At 40.7% G+C, this 27,766-nt stretch overlaps 1 protein-coding gene across 3 annotated transcripts in view; it reads right to left on the reverse strand.

Annotated features, from left to right (window-relative positions):
* Positions 1–27,766, reverse strand: part of PLCE1 (phospholipase C epsilon 1) — a 310,776-nt gene that overhangs the window by 42,199 nt on the left and 240,811 nt on the right. For 2 of the 3 annotated variants that reach the window (XR_009532808.1, XM_060101830.1), the window contains exons 8-18: positions 24,928–25,603; positions 17,616–17,798; positions 16,593–16,710; positions 15,676–15,832; positions 12,280–12,402; positions 12,052–12,188; positions 9,419–9,657; positions 7,865–7,926; positions 7,327–7,492; positions 3,948–4,055; positions 2,708–2,824 (exon numbers count right to left, since the gene is read on the reverse strand). Coding sequence is in view for 2 of the 3 variants with exons in the window: in XM_060101830.1 (XP_059957813.1) it covers positions 2,708–2,824; positions 3,948–4,055; positions 7,327–7,492; positions 7,865–7,926; positions 9,419–9,657; positions 12,052–12,188; positions 12,280–12,402; positions 15,676–15,832; positions 16,593–16,710; positions 17,616–17,798; positions 24,928–25,603 (2,086 nt within the window). In the remaining variant the exon portion in view is untranslated. The remainder of the gene's footprint in view (positions 1–2,707; positions 2,825–3,947; positions 4,056–7,326; positions 7,493–7,864; positions 7,927–9,418; positions 9,658–12,051; positions 12,189–12,279; positions 12,403–15,675; positions 15,833–16,592; positions 16,711–17,615; positions 17,799–24,927; positions 25,604–27,766) is intronic. The other variant, XM_060101840.1, reaches the window with a different exon arrangement.

Consider the following 27,766-nt stretch of genomic DNA (forward strand, 5'->3'; position numbering starts at 1 on the left):
AATACTCTGGGGTTCTGACGTACTAAACAAGAAAAAGATTCAGTTAGAGGCTGTGATTTGTAGAATATGGTCTGTTCCAGACATGGGTAAGAAGTCACAAGGATACAAACCTTGAAGTAGGTAGGAAGTGGGGACAAACATGAAAAATAATAGGGAGAATTTGTCACCACTGAGTATAAAGAACCACAGACACCATTCTCATAAAGCTTTTCTGAGCACTGGTCTTCAAAGGGAAATGTGTATCCCCCAAGGAGGTGTGTGGTAGGGGAAGGCACAGGATGACCCATTTGGGGTGAGGGTAGAAAACATGTCAGTTTCCATTTCTAGCTATTTTTTAATGAAAAAAAGAACAAAATGGAAGCTTATTAGTGCTTAACGTACAGACTGAAAATGGCGCCCTCAGTCTGTATGTCAGGCACTGTTCATGAAGGTCCCTGAGGGACGAGGGGGGACTCTCTTGATGCAGAGGGACCAGAGGTGAGTTCTTCACATCTTTGTTTGCTAACAGCTTATTGAGATGATGACAGTTTGGGAGCTTTGGTGACGACGTGTGGTTAATTTCACAAAAACCTTCTCTTTGAAATATTTTGTAATGAGATGAAAAGTGATTACGAAAATCTTTTACAACATATAGAAGCTCACATTTTATATAAGGAAAAAGCAGTTAGTTAAAGGAGTATTCTAAGTTATACAATTTTCTTTAAAAAAAAGTATCCTAAAATTTCGGACTTTTTCTGTGTTTATAGTGGGTAGCTGTACTTTGTTACCAGGCGATGATGATGATGATGATGATGATGATAAAATCACTGTTAATCTGTTCCTATATGATAAGGGTAACGTCTTAACACTGAGTGAGAAAGTAATTGCTTTTTTAAAAAAAATAAATTTATTTATTTTGTGTATTTATTTTTGGCTGCATTGGGTCTTCATTGCTGTGCGTGGGCTTTCTCTAGTCGTGGTGAGGGGGGGCTACTCTTCGATGCGGTTCGCGGGCTTCTCATTGCAGTGGCTTCTCTTGTTGCAGAGCACGGGCTCTAGACGTATGGGCTTCAGTAGTTGTGGGATGCGGGCTCAGTAGTTGTGGCTCACGGGCTCTAGAGCACAGGCTCAGTAGTCATGGCGCACGGGCTTAGTTGCTCTGCAGCATGTGGGATCTTCCTGGAACACGGCTCGAACCCATGTCCCCTGCATTGGCAGGCAGACTCTTTAACCACTGCGCCACCAGGGAAGCCCGAATGTATTTGCTTTTTAGATAAAATTTGTGTTCTGGAAAGAGTAAAGACAGCTGTCTAAAAATATTTCTATTGTGATGTGATTTTGTTGTAGAAAACAATGTGTGTTAACATAAAAACTCTTATGTATGCACACTCAGGCTACCTGGAAGCAGATTTTCTAATGGTTAAAAAATCCTCTAAATGAAGGATTTTAGTGGAGTCTGAACTCATCTGTTAAAAATGTAAAAGGCAACACCTTTTCAATTAGTTTATAAGAAAAGCTGATTGATACCAGGAAACATAAATTGTCTAGCCAAATTCCAATAAGAACCTTTGCCTCATTAATGGAATTGAGAAATGAGTACCATGATTTAGCAAGTGCAGTTAATGACACCCCTTTTCCATCTGGATACAGGTATCTTTGTAAGGCATTTTTATCAGCCACTATAGCTGTTAAAGCCAAATATTGAAATAATAAACTAAACATCCAAGTCAGTGATCACAAAAATTTCCAAAATAATGAAGTGTATTTAATCATATTACTCCCACTAAAAATTTAGATAATAAATAAGTTTATGTAAATTTTTTTATAATAGCAAAAGGGTTTTTGTATCATTAATAAATAATAGTATTTAAAAGTTATTCTTTACTTCATCCTTTCTACGTTACTCTCTTTTATGTTCTATTTTTGCATGTTTTAATTAATGTATAAAATATGTTAATAAGTAGGATATGTATATAATTTATGAATAAGTCAATACACACACAACAGGAATATGTGGTATATTTTACTGATGGGGTATGCAATCAAAAAAGTTTAGAGACCATTATTCTAAATGATGGCAAAGAAAAGGCAACATGAAAGGCTAATTAGTTTTGTTGACATTAGTATTTGGGGACATTTCCCTCTAGCCATGCCCCTCCCTCCCACCAAGAGCCATATTCCCATAAATGCCTCTACCAGTGGAGGAGGGGGGAAGTATAATGGCATATTTGCCCTTAAATCTGTCTGTATTATAGTTCCCTTGTATAAGGAAGAGCCGAGTGTTAACAGCACTATTCTGGCCAGTCTAACCTCTTCGCCACCTTGGATCTCCATATATGAAGTTGGGCCACAAGAAGATTTGACTTATTTGCCCTGAGATATTTTCAGCTTTTCCACATACAACTGACAGGTGACATCATGGCATCCCTGATTTGTGGTACCAAAAGTGTTGGAAAGTTGGTCTCTTGTTATCTCCGAAGGTTTTCTGGAAATGCTCAGGAGACCACAGAACAGTGCTTCTTTCACTCCAGCTGAAAAGATGGACCACTCAAGAGAGAGCCCAAACTCCTAGGGCATCCCCATTTCTCAGGTCTGAGGGACCTTAACTGAACGTGCTTCACAGTTGAGGTCCAGCTGTGGTGTGGTCCACAGTGGCCCCAAATTAAGCTCAACAACAGTCACAAGACAAAGACCAAGATACCATCCCATCATTTAGCTGATACCTTACCTTGAAAATTTCTGCCATTTTTCGTTGCTGAGGCAATGAACAGTGGTTCTCAATAGATATGATGATGGGGAGGTCGGAGTTGATAAAGGCACTGCGATCGATGGCTTCAACCACTTCCTGTGAGAGTCAAAACAGCTCATGAGAGCTCAGATATCTGCCCAGGGTGTCAAAAGGCAAGGCACTTACAGCCACAGAAAGTATCTAAACTATTTATGCAGAAGACTCTGGCCAAAGTGGTTTTTATCTTTTCAAATGTATTTTCAAGTTAAGCAACAGGCTATTTTCTATAAACACATTAAACTATTCATATTGAGTATTGTTCACATACTATGAGGAACAGCTATCAGTATCCTGAATTTAACAAATATATATATATATATATATATATATATACTGAGTATAAGTAAAAGACACTGTTTTAGTTACAGCATCAAAAATGATAAGGCGTAAGATACTTTCCTGTTTTCAAGGAGTTTATAATCAAATCTACTTGGGCAATAAGACATATATCACATATTCACATATATTTATGCATGTATGTAAACACAGTTATCAACTACTCCTTCCCTCAATATAGGGTACAAAAAGTTTTAAGAGGGCTGAATAGGAAAATGAGTTAAAAAGAAAATGCATTTTAGCCACCATCTTCACTTACAAGACAGAAATAAGAAAATTCCTTCCCAGCCCAGCCACGGTTCAGAAAAAAATTATGTTACAGCCAAAGACCCTCTGAGTGAGGATAGTAATTGCACAATGAACAAATAAACTACTTAGAATTTGAAATAATAATACAGTGAGACCAGTCTTCCTGGGTGACCAATCTCCCTAGGTGGAATCAATTCTCATTACTTTATAAGGTTATTTAATCATCTCCTGACACATGATGTTGGCCTTTGTCAGCAGGACACCGGGAGAAATGACCTTTAATTCCTACAGCAAGAGAACAGACCCTGCCTTTTATATATCATCTTATGATGTAAAAATTTCAACAATATTATTACATGATAACTAATTTAAGGTAATGGTTACTAAACTTTGGTCAAATGAGAATCTAAGGAGAGTTCTAGACCAACTCCTATGAAAATGAACATGTGTACATCCCACACAATTTGGGGAAGCCTTAAGACCCAGGATAAGAACTCCCAACCTAAGGTATAACTTGGAAGAGTCATTCATTTAAATGACAAATGAAGATAATGACTCTTTGTGATTTGATTTAAAGAAAGTTATGAAGCATTACCTTGAAGGGGATCTTGGTTGTCAGGGTGTGTCCATGATAAATGATGGGCATCCCATCATCTCCGTCCCAGCAGTCCAACTCTACACTCCTACAGCCTTGCAGGAGGACCTGTGGGATCAATGAATGAATCCACCCCAGATGAGCAAATGGAGATAAAGTCTCAAATTAAACCCAGCACAGGCTTCCACATATCAGTGTTCACTCTCCAGGCTAAAACAGAAGGGCCTAAGATTGAAAAGAAATATTACATGTTGGCCGAAGGCCACAATTTATCAGGGGTGGGGAAGGGAGAAAATAGATTAAGGTAGAAAGAGTGCTAACCAGAGCTGAATACTATCGGAAGGTAAAATTTGATAGCAAAAACATATGACCATTTGCCCATCAACTTTGGTCCCTCAAGGGACCTAACATGGTGCATCCTGAAATGAGACAGCCAGGCTATAACTCTATCTGGGCAGATGTCAGTGGAGGTGACACAGGTGCTGATGAGGACACGAGGCCACTGATTCCTTAGTGAACTGGCCAAACATTTATATAAATCCAATCAGGATAAAATCTCCTCTATTTAGACCCACATTCTGCCACCACCTAATACCTTTGCTGTGAACGTATAGCATGGGAGAAGAGTAGAAGCAGGGAGTTACCAAGGATTTGCCTTGCTGTCTAATCCTAGAACAGCCTCTACAGCAGAGATGACAAATAATCCATAAAGTCCCCTCTCCACACCCATAGCAGTCATCAGTAATCAATCATAATATACTTGCCCCCTAAGCTCTGATGTGTTATCTCACAGCCTCCTCAGCAAAGAACTCCAGGAAACACTACCAGGGAATTAGATGAGATGATACCTATTTGCTTTTCTGGATCTAGAGCTGAAAGCAGAGCTCCTGATATATGTGCTTGGGTTGCATCTCTGTAATGTTTGCTTGGAGCAACTTCTTCCTCCATAGACTGTATTTGTGGACTATCTTAAAGATGACCATATTTTGAAAGGGTCAACCAAAGCCAAAGGTGGATATATCTGTGAATGGGCCAACTCTCTGATTTAAGAATCCACCTACCTATTTTCATGTGACAGCAGTCCAGTACCGGGGGCTAGCGGCCATTAGACTTGCTGCAACATAACTTGGATAGTGGAATCCCCCTTATTTTAACGTTTTTATATGAGATACTTGCTAGATTCTTCCCATTGCACAGCATACAGCACCCGGTTTTCCTAGGTGACCTGTCTTCCCAGGGGGAACTGATTCTTTGGCAAAGAATCCCAAGGCTATCAGTGTCTGTCAGCACTAGAGTATCTACAGGTGTGTTGCTTTGGGCTGAAAACTGTCGTGTAATATGACAGGTGGGACGTGAGGCTGCTCCCTCATCTCTGTAGTGAGCCTCACTGGGAAGAATGTTCACTGACCGGCAGCAGATGAGATGGGTTTTCAGTATGAAAAGACTAAAGGTCCTTATCAATGTCTGCAGGACATTAAGGCTTCCACATATGGCTAGAATAGGAGAACCAGGGCTGCAAATTCCAGGTGAGAACAGGGCTTTTTCTCACTTCTCATCTGCCCCACACAGTAATCTTGGGAGGTAACTGGGAGAGCTGAGAGCAGAAAGTGGTAAGAAATGAAATAAAAGGGAGCTTCATACTAAGTTTAATCACATCTGTGAGTCTATTTGAGGGGTTTCTGTGCCTTATTCAAAGGCTGTGACAATCTCTACTTGAGGTGTATGTTAAGGAATGAAAAAAAAAAAAAAAACCTCCCTGATGTCAAATAAGGAAATGCAGTGGGAATTAAAGCTAGGACATTGGTCCCTGCTTATTTTCCTGGGATAAATACACAGACACACAGACACACACACACACACACACACACACACTTCATTTCTTTCCTCTAGAACAATGGATTTCAAACTTCTTTTAACCTTGGAATTCTCGGTACAAATGGAGGGCCAATATATAAAGTACATAAAAGAGCAAATTTTCAGTGGCAGTGGTTACCGTCTGCTCTTCTGTGTCAGCAGCTGAGGCCCTTTGACAGAACTCTTATTTTGAAAATCACTACTCTAAGGACACATCTTCATTTCATAATAAAAGCCCCTTAGATTTTAGAGTTTAAAATACATACTCCAGGGCTTCCCTGGTGGGGCAGTGGTTAAGAATCCGCCTGCCAATGCAGAGGACACAGGTTCGAGCCCTGGTCCGGGAAGATCCCACATGCTGTGGAGCAACTAAGCCTGTGTGCCACAACTACTGAGCCTGCGCTCTAGAGCCCATGAGCCGCAGCTGCTGAGCCCGTGTGCCACAACTACTGAGCCCGCGCACCTAGAGCCCGTGCTCCTCAACAAAGAGAAGCCATCACAATGAGAAGCCTGCGCACTGCAATGAAGAGTAGCCCATGCTCCACACAGCTAGAGAAAACCCACGCACAACAATGAAGACCCAATGCAGCCAAAAATAAAATAAATTAATTAAAAATGGATTTCTATTAAAAATAAATAAATAAAATACATACTCCATACCAGATAAGCTTTGGGACGGAAGTTTGACCAATGCTTTGAGGAATATATAGACTAATATCAGAATAAAGGAAGCTCAAGTCTGCTGGGTTTGTGTAAACAGTACAATTTTTACACTTGGACCCCCCCCAACACACGCACACACACACCTGGACGTAGCTAGCTCCTCCCATAATTAACTCACCTTGTGGGAGTTCAGAAAACAGGCAGCATAGACAAGGATGTTGCAGAAAATATAACAGAAGCAACAGACATATGGATCATTGAGAGCTGGATGTTTAGGTCAAAAGGATGTGCTTTTTCTAGTCTGGAGACCCTTCTCAGTTTTCAAGAATATTCCCATGAATTTAAATGTGTAGGGACAGTGCCTGCAGTCTGTAAATTTTTTTGTTGTTGGTTGCCATAGGGATAGATTAATTTTCTGACAAATTGCAAACCAAAACAAACAGTATTTTGGGAATAACTTCACAGACAGTTGCATTTTCTGCAATGCTTTCCCACTACAATATATTGATTTATTTAGCACTTAGTGAAGCAATTAAGAGAGTTTTCCCATGGGAAAATCTAATTTTAGTAGAGGTAGGTCAGACTAACCAGGATCTAAAGGCTATGAGTCTCAAACAACTACTTTTTAAATTTTGCCTAGAATAAAGGTTAAATGTAGATGCGGGGGTGGGGGAGAAACAAAAAGAAGTAAAGCAAACAACTGTATGTATAGGCGGTTTTCCCACACATCGTTGTTTCCTCACATTTCACAATTAATAGTGTATAAGTTCTTCAAAGGAGTCTGGGGTCAGGTTTTTGTGACTTTGGGGGTTACGTAAATAAGGTTTAATGAAAACCATATTCCAAGTGAAATTCTCAGTACCTGGCTGTAGAGTTCTACTGAGGATTCTCCTTTGAGTTGATGGCCTGTGAGGTAGGTATTGTGTGAAGATTCAATGTAATAGTAGGAGAGGGGCAATTGCAATTCTTTAATGTTCTCCTGCGACTCATCATTTTTCGAGGCAAAATTATCTTTATCCATCAGAAACCTAGAGGAAACAAAATGTTTCTTAGAATTGCATGGGAAAAATATATACTCTTTTTTAAAGAAAATGAACTATAGTTGACTTACAATATTATATTAGTTTCAGGTATACAACATAGAGTTTCAGTATTTTTATATATTATACTCCATATAAAGTTATTATAAAACAATGGCTATATTCCCTGTGCTGTACATTACTTACTTGTATCATATTTATTTTACACCTTGTAGTTTGTATCTCTTAATCCACTTCCCCTATCTTGCCCCTCTGTCAAACCCTCTCTCCACTGGTAACCACTAGTTTGTTCTCTGCATTTGTAAGTCTGTTTGAAAATGTATGCTCTTAAATGATGGGCAAAGAGTTTTTAAAAGTTACCTTGCAAATCCTTCAAACGACATTAGGCCCTGATGACACATACTAATACTAGGCTCGAACTTCTGCAAGGGATACAAAAAGAGTGTTATTTAAGTAAAGGAAACTAAAGGGAAAAAACACCACATCATTTTTTAAAACTGTTCTGTTTTCATCAGGAAACATCTAAACCAAATATTTGAACTAATTTAGTTATGCAGTGGTAAGGTGTAGTTTTTTAGTCTAAAAGAAAACATTAATTATGTGTGAGTTTATTATACGAAGCATATTTATTTAAGAGAAAAAAGGAGAGTGGGAGAAAAGAATAAGACTGATTTATATGAAAACAAACGATATCGGTTTATCCAGGTGAAGATGGGGAGCATAACGGCAGCTACCATAGAGTTGGTGGGAGGTGAAATGCGAGAATCCACATAGAATCTTCGGTACAGTGCTTGCGCTCCATCATATTTTAGTGAGCACACAATCATGTGATCTTAACCTTACATTTTTAGCACCGCCAGTGATCAAGTCCAGTTGCTGGCCAGCTAGTCCACTGATTCCCAATCAGCTGACAAGGCAGGCTGAAAACCTAGACTAATTCTGCTGCATATGGCGCAGCCACAAGGAACTATCTCGCCGCCCCCTATCTCCTGCCGCCCCCTAGCAGAAGCCATCACCGCCTCTCGCCTGGGTTACTGTGACTGCTTCCTACCCGGTCTCTCTGCTTTCCTCCTTCCCTAGCACAGTTTATACTCCAGTGGGGCCAGAGTGACCTCTTAAAAACACAAATCAAATCATGTTACTGCCCTGCTCAAAAGTTTCCAAGAGCTTCCCATCTCACATGGACTCGAGTCAAATTCCTTCCCATGGCCTAAAATGCCTGGATGATTCGGCCCCTGCCCACCTGTCTGAAATCATGTCAGCTATTGTCCCTCTGGCATTTGTTATTCCTCACAGACTCCAAGCTCACTCCTGCTTGATACTCCCTGTCTGGAATGCTCTTTCCTCAGACCTTCACATGGCTTATGCATTTAGGGCTCAGCTCAAGTGTCACCTCCCCACAGTGGCCTTTGCTTACTCCTCTCAGCCCTCCTGCATTACTCCATTCCCTTATTCTGCTCAATTTTTTCAGAACCTATTATTACCTGAAATTACTTTATATTTTTATTCATTTATTGTCTGCCTCACCCACTAGAATGTAACTACTATATTTCCAGGTCCTGGAACAGAGCCAGGTCCATAGTACAAGCTAATAAACATTTGTTAAACAATCAAAGTGGCTGACAACCTAACTACTAATTCTACTGCATGTGCTAGAACTACAAGAAGCGATCAAGTACTGATTCCTTACAGTAGTCACTGAGTAAGAGAAGGCTTAGGACCTGTGTTAATCATATGTTAGTTAAATAAGAACACATATATTTGGTATTTAAGAAAAAAACACAACCAACCCTCTATTTCGGCCCTAGACTTAAAGGTGTTAGAAGGAAATATAGAAAGAGTAAATGTTTACAGAAAATAATTAGCATAGTTAGAGGCTTTACACATTTGCTTGCACACCAAATGGGTACAAACCTGGATGATGCTGAGGATTTCATCATAAGTGTAGTGTTCTCCTTGGCAGTTCACTAGGAAGTCATTGAGCTGGAGGATGCCAACTCCAAATACGCCCAGGGATGTGCTCTCCACCCCAGTGCCATTTGTCACGATACTTGCAGCAGCAATGGCATCAGATATCTGCCTCTGGTTGTCAGACAGCTGCTGTTTACTCTTAATGAATAACCCCAAATCGGAGACATTTCTGGTCAACAAATCTGAAACAGAACCACCCACAGAACATGGACAGGCTAGCCAGCATCTTTTATAAAGTTCATTTTGGAGATAATGGTGTTGTGGAAATATTAAGCTGGAGAAACTCTTCACTAATCTGTCTAAACAAGCCATCAAACTCAGTGGAGTTTGATGGAATATAGTTGAAGGAATAAAGTTCACATAGTTGAAGGAATAAACAAAAATGAATCAATGAATAAATAAAAGAAACTAAGAGAGAGCAAGGTCAAAGATTTTGAAAGCACATAAGTTTCAGTATTAGATGGAAACTAAATGTAAATTTATTTGGGGACTTCAGGCTGTATTCAGCCTTTCGTTTTTGAGGCTAGCTACTTCTACATTTTTATGTTTGCAGAAATGGAAGATGTACTCTTAAGATTACAGTTTTTTCTGTACTTTAAAAGTGTAACTGTAAACATTTGTGTGCAGGTTTCTGTGTGAACATAAGTTTTCAGCTCATTTGGGTAAACACCAAGGAGTACAATTGCTGGATCATACGATAAGAGTACGTTTAGTTTTGTAAGAAACTGCCAAATTCCCTTCTGAGGTGGCTGTACCATTTTACATTTTCACCAGCAATACCCTGATTGCTCCACATGTGCACCCATTTTGGTATGGCCAGTCATTTTCATTCTAACCACCTTGGAGGACAGTCTGTCAGTTTCTTGCAGAGCTAAACACAGACTTACCATATGATCCAACCACTGCATTCCTAGGTGTCTACCCAAGTGAGCTGAAAACTTACCTCCACAAAAACCCTGCACACCAAATATTTACAGCAGCTTTATACATAATTGCTAAAACTTAGAAGCAACCAAGATGTCTTTCAACAGGACAAATATCCATACAACAAAATATTATTCAGCAATAAAAAGAAATGACCTATCAAACTATGAAAAGACATCGAGAAACCTTAAATGCATATTGCTCAGTGAAAGGAGCTAGTGTGAAAAGGCTACATACTATATGATCCCAACTATATGACATTCTGGGAACGTCAAAACTATGGAGACATGGGCTTCCCTGGTGGTGCAGTGGTTGAGAGTCCGCCTGCCGATGCAGGGGACACGGGTTCGTGCCCCGGTCCAGGAGGATCCCACATGCCGTGGAGAGGCTGGGCCCGTGAGCCATGGCTGCTGAGTCTGTGCGTCCGGAGCCTGTGCTCCGCAATGGGAGAGGCCACAACAGTGAGAGGCCACAACAGTGAGAGGCCCACGTACCACCAAAAAAAAAAAAAAAAAGAAGAAACTATGGAGACAGGAAAAACATCAGTGGTTGCCAGGGTTCAGAAGGAGAGTGGGAGCAATGAAAAGATGGAGCGCAGGGGACCTTTAGGGCAGTGGAACTATTTATTCTGTATACTTCTGTAATGGTAGATACATGTCATTATACTTTTGTCAAAACCCCTAGAATGTACAACACAAACAGTGAACACTAATGTAAATTATGGACTTCAGTTAATATATTAATATTGGCTCAACTGTAACAAATATACCACACTAATACAAGATATTACTAAGGGAGGGAACTGTATGTGTGTGTGAGGAGGGTATATGGGAACTCTCTGTACTTTCCCCTCATTTTTCTGTTAACCTAAAACTGCTGTAAAAAATAAAGTCTATTAATTTTTTTAAAAGTGTCACTACTGGGCTAGTCCATAGTTATGCACATTTCTGGCTAAAGTTGAAAAAGGTCAATATTTTTAGCATAAGGACAATATGTTTTAAAATAATTAAAAAGCAAATGCATGAAAGAGGACAGTTTTTTTTGTTTTGTTTTGTTTTTTTGCTTTTTAGTGTTTATAGTTTCCAGCAAGAACAGAAGAGAAAAATAATAGGCTTAAAATGCATGGGTGGTGATGGTAATGGTGGTGGTGGTGAGTGGGATCGAGGAACTAGACATTCTGGTTTACATATTAGGAAAAATGTTCTGGATGTTCAGACAGGAGTGCTCTGCTGAGGTCACGAAAAACTCTCCTGTTAAAGGGCAGACAACTTCCACCCTGGGGTTGAGTACCCACCCACCTGGAGGCATGGAAGAGACTGGTGGTTCCCAACTGGGATATGCCACACACCTCGTGGACTTTTGGAAATCAATGGGAGAGGTTTTTAGTTGTCAGAATGACTGGGAGGTTCTATTGGTGAAATATTCTGGAATCCATAGACAGACCCACACAGTGATGAATTTCCTTGTCCAAAATGCTAATGATACCCTTTCCCCTGACACCTCCATTAGAAAGATAATTCTCTAAGCATTTCACGATGTTCCAGGTAGCAGCATGCCATGTGGGACAGGCTAAGGACTTGTGTGATTGGATCTCTAACTTTCATTTTTAGGTAGAAAGGTCTCAAAGGGAAATATTAAATTCTCGCACAAACCTAGGTCAGGCTGAAGACCACTGGTGTTTTCGTCAATGGTCAGGTTGGTGTAGAGGGGGGCTGCTGCGGAGCCGGCTCGGTCGCAGGGTACGGCATAGATGTCAAAGAGATCCTTCAGGTCCTTGCGGCTCCTCACACTGGGTGCGGGATGGAGAACATCTCACCTTTGGCATTGTTATAACAAGGTAAGGGTCAGACAAGAAAGGCGAAGAAGAAATCCAGCCATACCTGAATGATTTGAACAGCTCAACAAACTCCACAAAACTCATGCTGCTGTCTGAAACCATGAAGCTCTGAAAGCCTTTCATTCCTCCTTTGATCCGCCCATGCCAGCTGCTGCTGCTCCAAGCACTGCAACAAAGACATGGCCTTAATGGGCAGAACTGGGACCAGTTTTGTCATTCTGCCCCAAGAGACATTCTCTGATTAGCAACATGAACAAAAACATGGACTGCAAGTCATTGAAGGTTTAGGCTCTTTTCTTTTTTTTTTTTTTTCTTAGCGTTGCTTTAATTACGTACATCTTTTCATTTCTCTCAAAATTAATCCACATTGCATCGGAGGAAATAAAACATTATACACTGAAACCACTTATTGTTTATAGCTTATTTAATAAGGGCACAAAGTTGAGGTTAATATTCTTCTACTAATCATGACAGTTCTTTGAAATCTCAGGTCAATGGGAGAAAAAAAACCCATAAATTCAGTGGTTTTGAAGAAAAGTCATTTTAAAAAACAGCTCCAAATTACTCAGTCATGACTTATGGAAGATTATGCATGTTCTTTCCCATATTCTAAAATATAGAAACACATTTAAGAAGAAAATCTTGAATGTATCAATGTCTTCTCTTTTTCCTTTCTTAACTAGTTCTTAGATGAAAACAAGGACGGGCTTTTAATGTTAATGGAAAATGTGAGTCACAAAAATATTAAGGATGGAAAGAAGCCAACTCTGCCTAGAATTATATGTGCACCTACCAAGGCTGGATCTATTTAATATAAAAATATCAGTCAACTGGGTCAAAAATTCAGTCTAGCTGTTTCACAATATTTTTTTATTTTCTACACTGGTTCCCTGAGAGGAGAGTATGAGAAATGTTTTGACTGGTTTTTGGTCAAATCAATGACTAGGATTTTTTTTTTCATTTTTGCTTTTGTCTCTTATTTTTTACTTTCAAAATATTTCAAATATGTAAGAAAGTAGAGAGAATACTGTAATGAATAGCTAGTTTGTCCTCAATCCTGCCAATAGTGTTTATTCATGGAAAATTATTTTGTGTTGACATCAGAAGGTCACCTGCATTAATGGAAGAGTAATACAAATGGATAGATTTATTGTACGTTGTAGGCTTGGGTTATTGATCGCCAATGTGGTATGGGAAACAGAGGGTGGAGGTTCAGGAAGAGGAAAAAGATCCGATAACAAAATGGCTTATCATTTGCATTTAAACAAGTACATTCCCTGCCTTCCTTCCTTCTGGTTCCAGGTTCAGCCTCTGTCTGTAGGCACCCGTCTCCCTCTGACTTTAGGAAACTCTATCAGTCCACTTGTTCCCTTCCTAGGGCTCAGTCTTGCTCCCTCCTTGAAGAGCATTCAGGCTGACTTTTCTTCTCCTGTTTCGTCTTCTCTTTCTGGTTTAGAATACTTGGTGAGCACTGCCCCCTGTCCTTCTATGGCAGGGTCCTCTGATCTTGCATCTGGCATGGTAGTTTCTCTACTTTTACCTCTTTGAAAAGATTTTCCTCCTTTACTTTGTCCTTCCTGTTCCTGCTTATGAGTGATTGAAATAAAGGGAAAGACCACTTAATCCAAATTCTCTGGCTATTTTATTTACCCGGGATACTGTATAGGCTGAAATATAATGTAAAGAATTCTGATTCTTTGTAGCTTTAATTTTGTTACAAACCTACAAACCGGGCTTCCCTGGTGGCGCAGTGGTTAAGAATCCACCTGCCAATGCAGGGGACACGGGTTTGAGCCCTGGTCCAGGAAGATCCCACATGCCGCGGAGCAACTAAGCCCGTGCACCACAACGACTGAGCCTGTGCTCTAGAGCCTGTGAGCCACAGCTACTGAAGCCCGCGGGCCTAGAGCCCGTGCTCCGCAACAAGAGAAGCCACCGCAATGGGAAGCCCGTGCACCGCAACAAAGAGTAGCCCCCGCTTGCCGCAACTAGAGAAAGCCTGAGCACAGCAACGAAGACCCGAGGCAGGCAAAAATAATAAATAAATAAGATAAATAAATTTTAAAAAACACCCCAAAACCCCTACAAACCTCGCAAGAGTGGTATAAAGAATTCCCATGTACCTGTAACCCAGTTTCATCAAGTGTAGAAATTATGTTCATTATTCATATTGTGAAAGGATGCTTCCCTTTAAAAGATGAGTCACTGTAGGGTTCTTTTCTGTAGCAAGCTTCCCAGGAAAAGAGGAAGGTGGGGAGGAGGGGTGTGTGTGTGTGTTGTGTGTGTGTGTGTGCGCACGCGCGTGTGTAAAATTAACGTTTCTAAAGCCAGTATCTGTACAGACTCACTTCCTCCTCCCATTCCTCTGTTTGACGAAGTAAAGAATGTCTGTCTGGAACCTTTGCATTTCCTAAACTTTAGTATGGGGCTGAGGGAGATGATGTGGTGTTCTGATTCCTTTGAAAGACTTTCATTTTAATATTATTTCTTCTGAGAGGGTAGCTGTTGTTTCAAATCTGTAATTTGCATGGACCTTACAAAATAATTTACACTAATGCCAGCTAAACCTATCTAACTTGCTGTAAGACATTCACTTCTCTAGACGTGTATATCTCATACATGAGAAGAGTGCAAAATATATTTCACCTATTAGCAAAGGGTCAAGCTGCTTACATTAAAACTTAATTTATTCTTCATTTAGAGCAGTGCTATCCAATAAAACTTTGTGCAATGATAGAAATGTTCTTTATCTGCACTGTTCAGTAGAGTAGACACCAGCCACCGGTAGCTATGGAACACTTTTAATGTGGCTAGCATGACTGAGGAACTGAATTTGAAATTTTATTTAATTTTAATTAATTAAAATTCGAATTTAAATAGCCACTTAACATTTTTTCCCTGTGGCTAGCACCTGCTATATCAGTGCAGATTTAGAGACTCACAGCTCGGATTTTGTTACTGCTACTGATCTTTGAAGGGTTAGTCTGTCAAAAAATGAGAAGCAGGGCCTCCCTGGTGGCGCAAGTGGTTGGGAGTCCGCCTGCCGATGCAGGGGATACGGGTTCGTGCCCCGGTCTGGGAGGATCCCATATGCCGCGGAGCGGCTGGGCCCGTGAGCCATGGCCGCTGAGCCTGCGCGTCCGGAGCCTGCGCGTCCGGAGCCTGTGCTCCGCAACGGGGGAGGCCACAGCAGTGAGAGGCCCGCATACCGCAAAAAAAAAAAAAAAAAAAATGAGAAGCAGTTATAGTAATATGAGAAGGTAGGAATACAAAATCAAGAAAATTAGGAACTTTAAAAAAATTGGGGGTTTTCAGTTTTAACGTGATTGTTAAGTCAAAATTAGAGATAGTCTTTCCGTAGAGCACTGGGAGAGGATGCCCTTCTACACAACCTGAAGGGTGTGAAGGGTCCTTCTGTTTTATCATGTTAAGGCCCCACCTGGACGGGCTCTTGTTTGAAGAAGACAGCACAGGGGAGGACACTGGCCTGATGGGAGATGACGTCCCGGCAGCCAAGTTAGGGGACCCAGCCGTGGTCAAAGAGTGGGCTCTTCTGGAAGGGAGAGGGTTAGGAGGGCTCGTGATGGTGTTCGCCTCTGTGAGGGTGAAAGACAGAAAAGAGACAAGGACTCTGATTATACTTGCCCTCAGAAATTAAATGAAAACCAAAGATGCTTCTGAACATCTGAAAAAATCAATCCATGCAGGTAATTAATGTACAAGAAGCATCAAAATATTCTGGTGGGTTCTCAGTCCTGGCTACACATCAGAATCATCTGGGGAGTGGGAGTTCACTGGCGGTCTAGTGGTTAGGACTCTGTGCTTCCACTGCTGGGGCCATGGGTTCGGTCCCTAGTCGGGGAACTAAGATCCCGCATGCTGTATAGCCAAATAAATAAATAAATAAACAAATGATGAGTAAATGGTAAAAATTTAAAAAAATAAGAATCATCTGGGGAACTTAAAAAGTGCATAGATGTCCAGGTCCCAGACAGAGAGTGTCTAAATCAGTTGGGCTGGGGTGTGGCATCCAGATATTTTTTAAAAGCTCTGATATCCAGCCAGGGGAAAAGAATCACTGGTCTAACCTATCAAATTGTATCTTTTATATCTAATATTCTTTGTCAGTAATGGCAAGTTATTTAATGAGAATTTTCTTCTTAATTACACTTGTGTTTGCAAATTTGTATTTGCAGAAATACCTCTTGGGTTCCATCATCTAGTGAAACACAAAGGTAAGTATATAATGTGATAAAGAGTTTTGTTAAGAATGCCCACAATAGTTAAATCACAATTTAAAACCAAATGCATATATTTTCCCATTAAAAATTCTCAGATGTAAAGATGCTGCTTTACCTGATTCTTCTTGTTCATTAACGTCTTGAGGATCAGAACCACTCCGACTCCGACACTCTTTGTGCATTTTGGCTTTGCGGGTGGACATCTCGTCATCGGTGGCCTCTCCACTCTCACCCTGGGAACACAAAAGTCATATCGTTTCTCATTCTGTATTTCTCTCCCATCACTGCTTAGTTCAGGTGGGTCCGTATTTTCTCACTGACCCACCTTCAATACCACCTCCACCTGACAAAAATAGTAAAGACCTATGTGAAGGCTGACCAGCTATTCTCATGTTATATTTATCCCATGTGTTCTTCACTAAAATGTAGCACTCCTCTGGGGAGGGTGAGAAGAGGAGGAATAAGACCCCTGGAATCTGTGTAGAGACAGAGTTATGAAGCAGACAAAGTTCAACTTAGGCATCAACATGTCTTAGGCCTCCCATATGCAAAGACTGGGATTTCTTCTAGTTAACCATGAAGAAAATATATTATCATGTTACAGTGAGAATATAAATAATGCAATATATAATATATAGTGATACATATATATATCTGGGTAAAAAACAAAACATAAAATTTACCAGCTTAACCATTTTTAAGCATATAGTAAACTATTTGTACCTTGTGCAAATGATCTCTAGAACTTTCTCATCTTGCAAAACTGAAACTCTATAATCTTTGAACAGCTCCCCTTTTCTCCTTCCCCTTACCCCCTGGCAACTGCCATTCAGCCCCATATTTTCCTTCTCTCTGCTCCCACAGCACTTTGCAGACAGCTTGACAGTGACTCTTATTTAGATCTCACTGTGTTTGTTAATATCTCTGTGTCCCTCTATGGACCTTGACTTTTCGCTGGTGTTGACTCAGTTCCTATCACTGGGCCTGGCATCCAGGAGGTGGTTGGTAAGCTCTTGTGTTTCATTTGTTTTACACCTCATCTTGTCCCCAAGCCAAATGACCTAAGGTAGTTTATGGTGATGTAGACCATACAATGGTCCTGGAATACTGGGGTTAATGCTTAATAAATAAACTCTACCCTTATAAGGATTTTCTTCTTTTTCTTGGTGGTGCTTATACCCAAGGTGTTGTTTCTCTGCATGTTGGGCTTCTCAGCACTCTTTGCTGATGTCCCGGGACTGGGGTTTCGAGTACTCCATCGTCTGCCGCCAAACAACTCCACAGCGTGAGCCAAAGTTGGGCCTTCATATCGTCCATCCTCCTGTAAAAGAACCACATTCTGAACACATAAGGAAAGAGCGAGCAATGGGGAAGTAAATATATTAACAGCTTCTCGTAAGTTCCCAGAGGTGGAGGAGAATAGGCTGTCACCGAAGAATAACCATCTGGCCACGCAAGTGGCTGTTTTCTAACTGTCAGAACTCTCTGTTGGGGATTTCATCATGTCCTCTGTCCTGGTCACACCCTGCTGAGTTCCAGTGATGTGCTTTAATAGGGCCACGTTCAACTGGGATTAACAAAAAAATTTCCCTTCCCAGTTTCAGAGGTTATGTTCCAGAATTATCACTGCAGGCAAATTCACTAAGATGTACTTTGCAGATCTGGGCTTTGGAGGACTTGGAGGGTGTACATGTGTGTACGAATATATTTAAGTAAAATCAAATTCTATTTGCTATTGCATCACTCCAGTGTATTTTCACCTAGTTCGATGCTTGGGACAGTCTGACTTGAAGTCAGAGTAGGTGGAGTACACAAAAATTCACTTTGGAGGGCTCTGGGAGCACCTTGAGTAGTTGAGCTGCCATCCTCTTTTTTTTTTTTTCTTTGTTGGATAATTTTTTTAATAAAATGAGGTGCACACCACTGATATTAAGAATGGCATATGCCCAAAACAAAACAACCCTTTTTGGCTAGTGGCTGGAGAAGGAAGAAAAAGCATGAGAAATGGAGCTGCCATCCTCTTGAGTGACTGATATCCAAGGATAGAGAGCCCAGGGGACTCAGAGCACTATGCATATTATGATGTTGTGAGCAGCAAAAACATACTCAGTGGGTAGGTGATGGTTTACAATAGCTGCTGCTTGTAAGGCAACTCTGTGTAACATGCATTGAGTATCAGTAGGAATTCATTAATCCCTATTGATTAATGAATGAGTAATCCCTCCTGATTAATGATCAGTGGTCAACAATTCTCCTTATAAGTCAGGAAAGTCAGTTAATAAAACTACAAAAAGGACACATATGAATTAAAAACAATACTGGTGATATTTCACAGCTTGTAGAAAACGTACCTCTTAAAATTAATTTCCATTTACTATCTTTACTTTCTGCAAATTTTTAAGGTTAGTCCTCCTTTGCAATTCCAAAGAAGTGCTTGTAAATAGATTTTGCTTTGTTGTAGATAATATACAAATAATAAAGAGGCTTTATGTGTGTGTACGCATGCGTGCTCATGCTTACTCCTTCATCCTAATGTTCAATGACTATCTGATTTTATGACTTGTGACCTCCCACTTCCTGCATCCTGTTATGGATCCCAGCATGCTGAGTAACTTGGATACTTGAAGATCTTTTGAATGACATTTGATGAAACCTTTTAGTGATTTTTTGTCGTGGATATCTGTGATTTATGCCTGCTTATGGATCATTTCTCTTTTCTCTAACCATACCCCAATTTTATTTGATCTCTTTTTCACTAGATATAGTCTTGGGTCTATCAATCAAAGGGGAACAGCCTCCCTTGATCAATGGTTGGTACAGGATCCAAATAAGCCAATCAGAATTTCTGTCCCTGGAAAATGAATCTTGAATGCAGTGATACAGAGAATGAAAATGGTTGGAGATGGTTCCACCTGGTGCAGGCCTGCTGAAGAGAGTCCCTGATAATAAGTCAATACAACTGACTCCAAAGTGGAATAAACAATTCATGACACAATTTCATAAATAGATTTTAACTACCTTATTGCATAACATACTCTGAAAGAAACCTTGTAAAATTTTTATCTATGGGTTTTTTTTTTTTTTTTTGCGGTACACGGGCCTCTCACTGTTGTGGCCTCTCCCGTTGCGGAGCACAGGCTCCGGACACGCAGGCTCAGCGGCCATGGCTCACGGGCCCAGCCGCTCCGCGGCACGTGGGATCCTCCCGGACCGGGGCACGAACCCGTGTCCCCTGCATCGGCAGGCGGACTCTCAACCACTGCGCCACCAGGGAAGCCCTATCTATGGCTTTTAAATAACACATTTTTAAACATTTAATAGACCCCTTCATTAAAACTTACAAGTTCTGCTCTGCAAAAGACACTGTCAAGAGAGTTAGAAGACAAGCCACAGACTGGGAGAAAATATTTGCAAAGGAATATCTCATGGTCTGTTATCCAAAATATATAAAGAAATCTTAAGACACTACAATAAGAAAATAAACAACCCGATTAAAAAAATGGGCCAAAGACCCTAACAGACACCTCACCAAAGCAGACATACAGATGGCAAATAATCACATGAAAAGATGTTCCACATCATATGTCATCAGGGAAAATGCGAAATGAAACAAGAAACCACTACACAGAATGGCCAAAATTGAGAACACTGACACCACCAAATGCTGGTGAGGTTGTGGAGCAACAGGAACTCTCATCCATTGCTGGTAGAAACGCAAAATCATACAGCCACTTCAGAAGGCAGTTTGGTGTCTTACAAAACTAAACATACTGTTACTGTATGATCCAACAATCACACTCTTTGGTATTTACCCAAATGAGTTGAAAACTTATGTCCACACAAAAACCTGACCATGGATGTTTACAACAGCTTTATTCATAATTGCCAAAATTTGGAAGCAACAAAGAAATCCTTTAGTAGGTGAATGAATGAATAATCTGTGGTCCACCCAGACAATGGAATTTCATTCAGAATAAAAAGAAAGCTATTAAGCTACAAGAAGACAGGGAGGAAACTTACATGCATATTACAAAGTGAAAGAAACCAATCTGAGAAGGCTACATATTGTACGATTCCAACTATATGACATTCTGAAAAAGGCAAAACTATGGAGACAATAAAAAGATCAGTGGTTGCAGGGGACTGGGGGAAGGGGTGGGGGTGGAGTGGGAGAAAGAGATAACAGGCAGAGCACACAGGATTTTTAGGGCAGTGAAAATGCTCCATGTAAGGGGCTTCCCTGGTGGCAGTGGTTGAGAGTCTGCCTGCCAATGCAGGGGACATGGGTTTGAGCCCTGGTCTGGGAGGATCCCACATGCCGCGGAGCAGCTAGGCCCGTGAGCCACAACTACTGAGCCTGCGCGTCTGGAGCCTGTGCTCCGCAAAAGAGAGGCCGTGATAGTGAGGGGCCTGCGCACCGCGATGAAGAGTGGCCCCTGCTCTCTGCAACTAGAGAAAGCCCTTGCACAGAAACGAAAACCCAACACAGCAAAAATAAATAAATAAAATTAAAAAATGCTCCATATAATATTATAGTGATGGATATATGTCAATAAATATTTGCACAAGCCCCTAGAAAGTACAGCACCAAGAGTGAACTCTATGGTAAACTATGGACTTTGAGTGATTACGATGTGTCAACATAGGTTCATCCTTTGTAAAGAATGTACCATTCTGGTGAGTGATGTTGATAATGGGGGTGCCATGCAGGCATGGGGGCAGGAAGTTTATGGGAAATCTCTGTACCTTCCTTTCGATTTTATTATAAACCTAAAACTGCTCTAAAAAATAAAATCTTTAATATAAAAATTTAATAGATGCATTACCATGTACATATAAAAGAATCAGCCTCCACTGCTTTGGCTTTTCTAAATTCAGAACAGGTCAACGTGTGCCAAGCTTTACTTTTAATGGAAATATTTTAGGCCTGGAAAAGGCAGGATGCTTTTGTTTAATCTTTAAAGGAGACTCTCTGGGAACTAAAATGTAGTTTGAATCTTTCTTTCGTTTTATACAAAACAATAAACTTGTTTAGGATAGGTGAAATATGTCCTTCTATTTTTAATTTGGGAGAAGGACTATTGTGAGTGAAGGTACATTCTCAGTTTTAGAAAACAGTTCATGTGGAAGTTGAGGATTAGGAAATTAATTCCTTTAAAAATATTCATGCACTTTTAACTCACCATATCTTTGCATATGATATCTTAAAGACTGTGAAACTAATCTAATTCTTTAAATAAATCCCATTTTTTTCCCTTGAAGATAGCTAGAATCTGTTTCTGTTGCTTACAATCAAAGTTTACTGATAATCCTGTGTATAACCTTCTCAGCTTCCCAGAGATCTTTCCAAGTACATGAGTTCCCAAGCTCTGCCCATGATAACCTTGAGCCAAAGCTCGTGATACCAGCCTTTCCTCCACACCCCACACGGAATCTCTGCAGAGTTTACTTTCTTTTAATTTCCTGTGTTCCTAGGCTTCATTACAAATGTCACTATTTCTTCTTGTCTTTTGCTTTATCTCCTGCTACTATTTCCATTAGATCAATTTACATTTACTAGTACTAAAATACTTATATTTGAAAGTAACCGTGCAAACATTCATCACACGAAAGGACTCTTATGTCAGAAAGATTATTTTCTATATAAGCTCTTCCCAAACTGGGGATAAAGAGATACACTTATAGGGCTGTTAACAGAGGTTTGGAAGAAATCAAGAATTTTCATACATTTCTTTAATTTATAGATACATTTAAGTAGGTTTCGTTTGTACTTTGAGACTTCTCAGAGCTTTAAATGTGCTAAGTCGTATTGTAAGTCAGCAAGCAGGGCATTTATTTAGCATGATGCCTGTTTGACCTTTTGTTCTCCAAGTACGAAATTAGCATCTTTTTGATGTTTCCTGAGATCATTTGGGAACTGGTCTATTTGATGGGAAAATGAGTAGTCCGTTGACCTTTTTCACTTTAAAAAAAAGAAAGAAAGAAAGAAAGAAAGAAAGAAATCTTGAGTGTCTAAGACTGTTGCCTGTCTTAGGCAGCTCGTGTAGTACATTGTTTTATTTTTTTTGCGGTATGCAGGCCTCTCACTGTTGTGGCCTCTCCCGTTGCGGAGCACAGGCTCTGGACGTGCAGGCCCCAGACGCGCAGGCCCAGCGGCCATGGCTCACGGGCCCAGCTGCTCTGCAGCACGTGGGATCTTCCCGGACCGGGGCACAAACCTGTGTCCCCTGCATCGGCAGGCTGACTCTCAACCACTGCGCCACCAGGGAAGCCCTGTAGTACATTGTTTTGAGGAATAATGTCACCTGTGTGTTCAGAAGTGACTGAGGTATATTGGAGCTATTTTGCTGTTACACTGTGATGGCTTGGTTCCACACGGGGTGGAGGGGTGGGGGCTAGGAGATAGGAAGGGGTGTAGCTGTGTTTGCAACTGTGTAGGACTGAATCTGCTCCAAGTCATTTCCTCTGTCTCTGCTCTTACCTCTTCTCATCAGACCATTGTTCATGGTCCCAGCTGGTGCCTCCTTCAGCACAAACTGAAGGTTGCCAGGTTAAATGAGAAACTAAGTAGACCTTATATGTTAATTCAGTTATTTTATGCTATAACATGGGGAGGGAAACAAATGGAGCAAGTAAACCACATAGGCTTTGTGACAGTGATTGTAATTGAGCCCAAAGATTTTGGTTTATGCCCAGCTTGAATGGATTTTCATGATTCTAGAAGGCTGAGAAGTGACTGTAATTGAAAATCAAGGGACTTCCCTGGTGGCGCAGTGGTTAAGAATCTGCCTGCCAATGCAGGGGACACCGGTTTGAGCCCTGGTTGGGGAGGATACCACATGCTGCAGAGCAACTGAGCCCGTGTGCCACAGCTCCTGAGCCTGCACTCTAGAGCCTGCGAGCCACAACTACAGAGCCCGCGCGCCTAGAACCCGTGCTCTGCAACAAGAGAAGCCACTGCAATGAGAAATCTGTGCACTGCAACAAAGAGCAGTCCCCGCTCGCTGCAACTAGAGAAAGCCCGTGCGCAGCAACAAAGACCCAATGCAGCCAAAAACAGAAACAAATAAATAAATAAATTTATGGAAAAAAAAAAGAAAATCAATATTGATAATAGCTCCTGAAGACCTTTCTTCCAAGCAGCTGGCAGCATCGAGAGCTCCCTGTGGAACAGACAGGAAGCAGGTATTTTGTTTTCCATTTTAGATGAGTTAACTAAAACTGGCTGTGCGCAGTGCAGCATAATCGTGTATATAGGTCTATGTGCTTATTAAGTCATTAATCAAGTTAGTTATTCAGGATATGATCTCTACTCATAAGTACTGCATGGATGTGGGAAAAGGGGAAAGAAGGGGTCCTACATGTGCCTCTACTAACATTCCAGAGAGGAAGATGTTTTTACTTGTCAGGGACATGTTAGCACTGTGAAAAGTGCAGGAAATCAGTCATTTGAGTAATTTAAGTCATACTTCTATTTGTTCTGTGACACTAGTAGAAAAGATAATTTCCCCCCCACAATAGATAGAAAAACATAGCAAAGAAAAACCGAATACTTTGTACAACTCATTTGACAACACCACTAACTGTGTCACCTTGTAGTGGGGTTTATGACTCAGTTTCCGAGCAATCTCTGCCTTCCTTCCTCCACAAGTGTGCTACTCTGGTTATGCCTGTGTCTCTTCTCACCACCTCATTCAGCCCAGGCCTCCTGCCACCCTTAGCTGGAGTGTCAAAGTACCTGATAATTTAGGGTTAATGAAAAACTCACTCAGTTTAAGCTGCGACTGTGAGAAACTGCCTCCTAAGAGCTGCTGCCACTACAAATCTGGTTTGGAAGAACTCTAGGTATGAGTTTATCTCACATTTGGGAAAGTTTCTTTTAACCTTAAAAGTCCTACAGTTCAGCAGCAATACACAGTAAGTTAAATAACCCTCCCAGAGTCACAGAGCACATTAGAAGACGAAACAGGATTTCAGTTTCCAAAGTGAAGGTTTCCAATGTATCAGCTAGTCCCTAATTAATAATAAAAGCATTCATATACAATGCTTTCCATTTTCACTTTAAGTGAAAATGCTTATATTAACTTGTTTCTTTCCAGATGTGAGATGTACAATGACCACAGTCACTGTTTTCATACAAAATAATAATAGGACCTACTATGAGCCAGACACTATTCTTTATACCTATGAATTTACATTATGGCTTTACACATATTAACTCAGTTAAAGCTCACTGCCACCCTATGAATAGGTATCATTATTATTCTCACTTTATAGATGAGAAACTGAGGCACAGAGACGTTAAATAAAAGCTGTTCCATATCACTCAGGTAGGAAATGACAGAGCTGGGAGAATGAACCTTGGTGGTCTAGTTGTCCAGTGTGTTTTTATTACAATTATATCTGGAGAATTATACCACTGAGGAGAGAGGGAAGGCTGTACCCCTTACCTGGTAGAGGCTGACGTATTGTTTCCGCAGCCACTGCTGTCTTTGGTCAGGGAACTTCCTCATCTTTCTCACAGCTCTAGTGAGTTCCAACAATCCACTGAAGAGCATTTTAGCTGTGTGCTTTGGTGCCACAAAGTGCAATAATCTATTGTCCGTGGTCTGAAGCCCGTAGAGCAGTGTCACACCAGTCTCTGAGAGAGACATGTTACTCAGTTTGTTCTGGACACACACAGTGTGTATATCAATGCTAGGGTGTCCCATGTACACAGCCTTTGCTGAAAACAGATCCAAGACCCCCTCTGCCAGGCCACTTAATCCAGCATTGCCCAGTAATGGGAATTTGCCAGGCTCGGATGTGTTACTAAGCACACCAAGTTTTACTTTAGCACTGGCTGGGGAAGCAGTGGTGGGCTTTATCCAGGTCAAGGTGCTATTGTCAGACTGAAGCTGGAGGAAGCAGCGGGCAGAGAGGTGCATGTCCTGGTCATAGTGGATGACCGTGGCCCCCTGCAGCAGGAACTGGTGCACATCAGCTTGGATGGACAGCACGTACCACGGGATGAGCTCTGTCCCATGGTCAAAGGCCTTCTGTGGCTCTTCTGATCCGTGAGGGTCGCATTCTTGGGGCTGCTCAAAGATGTCATTTTCAGAATCCAACAAATCTCCGATGATAAACCTGATAGAAAGAGATACAAATTTGGTCTGTCTTATAATCAGAAGTGAGAACAACAAAAAGCTTTCACTGACACTGGACACCATTTTTAATTCTACTATGAATTCAAATTAGCATAGAAAATATAAAATGCTAAAAGTCACAGAGTAATTTTTTTAGCTGTATTTGGAAACCTTATATTTAACAATATGTCTGACCAAAGGCTTAAAGAAAGGAACTACTAGATCAGTTACTGCATTTTTAAAGATTTTTTTTGAGGTGGACCATTTTTAAAGTCTTTATTGAATTTGTTACACTATTCTTCTGTTTTATATTTTGGGTTTTTGGCTGCGAGGCATGTGGGATCTTAGCTCCCTGACCAGGGATTGAACCCACACCCTCTGCATTGGAAGGCGAAGTCTTAACCACTGGACCGCCAGGGAAGTCCCCAGTTATTGCATTTTTAATGTAAACAACGATAATCTTCATTATTTATTAGTTTTTCCTTTTGTGTCAGGAACTGTGTTAAATACTTTACATACATTTTTGCACTTTATTTGACCTACTTGCAAAGTAAGTTTTCTTATTTTTTTTTAACCTATGGGGAAACTGAGGTTCAGAAGGGATGAGTAACTGCTCCAGGTTACCCAACTCAGAAGAGACCTACCCGAGGCAGGATTCTGGTCTGTCTGACCCTTTAGCCTGGGCTCTTCATTACTAGGTGCGCTGCCTTCTACTTGGTCATAACAAAATACAATGGGGCTAAAATAGGCAAAACAAGACTTAATAAGTGGGCCTGCGAAGTGCCTCTGCTAAAAATAAAATACAATTAGCTCAAAGGCACTCATTTGGGAAATATTCTCATGATGCCAGATGAGCAAGAACAGCCCTCCTTGACTCAACCTTAGATTTTCACTGTATGTGTGTGTGCGCCTGTGTGTGCACATGTGCACATAAAGGACTTGTCTGCTTGGACAGTTTAGCAAGTTGCCTTCCCTGAGTCAGGAACCTGGATTACCAGGGCCAGAAGGATCTTAGGGGGAAGTCAAGGGAGCCTTATTGCCTCCTTTCTATTTGGCCACTTGGTAGGAACATGCCTAAGAGAGACTCATTCTCTTCAAAGCATGAGGAATTGTTACTAAGATCAAGCTTTCTGCTGTTTGATCCATAGCTATCACTAGCAAAGTGGTGGATGAAATTGAGAAGGAGTTGGTCCATACATCCCTGGGAAGGAATGTTCCCATCATCTTGAGGCAGTTGGGCAGCCAGCTGCCTATTGGCAAAAGGCATGAACAGGAGCCCTGGGCTTCTCGGACTCTCACTCTAGATCCTGGTCCCTGAGCAAGATCCCACTACTGCTTTCAAACAGCAAGAGGTTCTTCTTCCTTGCCCCACATAAATAGATATTCTTAAGAAAGAAAAGAAATCCACAAGGGATCTCACAAATCTGATGGTCAGAATATCCTTTTCTAATCATCCACACTGGAAACACTGGAAACAACCCAAATGTCCAGCAACAATAAAATGTATAAATAAAATTTGAAGTAATTCATACAACACAATCCTGCACAGGAATGAAAATGAACATGCAATGGCTGACAACCTGCAACAACATGGACAAATCTTAAGCAAGACCTACAGGCATATATACTGTATGATTACATTAATATACATTTCAAAACCAGGGAACACTATATGTTTAGAGAGGCATAATAGTGGTAAAATTATAAAGAAAAGCAGGATGTACTATCATACAATCACAGCAGTGAACTTTTCTTTAGGGGGAGAGGTGGTGACATAATTGAGAAGGGAAACAAGGGGTTTATGGGTGCTGACAATGTTTTCACTCTGGGTGGTAGTTACAGATGCATTCACTTGAAACTATTCAAAAACATTAGTTTTTTTTTTAAATTTAATTTTACAATAGTTTTAGATTTGTCGAGAAATTGCAAAGACAGTATACCCCACATCCAGTTTTCCCTATTATTAACATCTTACACTAAGGGTGGTATATTTGACACAATTCATGAACCAATACTGTGATATATTATTATTTATTAAAGTCTATACTCTGTTTAGATTTCCTTAGTTTTTTACCCATTTGCCTTTTCTGTTCCAGGATTCCATCCAGGAACCCGTATTGCATTTAACCATCATATTTCTTTATGTCACAGTTTCTCAGACTTT

This window comes from Mesoplodon densirostris, chromosome 1 (genome assembly GCF_025265405.1).
Source record: "Mesoplodon densirostris isolate mMesDen1 chromosome 1, mMesDen1 primary haplotype, whole genome shotgun sequence".
Taxonomy (NCBI): domain Eukaryota; kingdom Metazoa; phylum Chordata; class Mammalia; order Artiodactyla; family Ziphiidae; genus Mesoplodon; species Mesoplodon densirostris.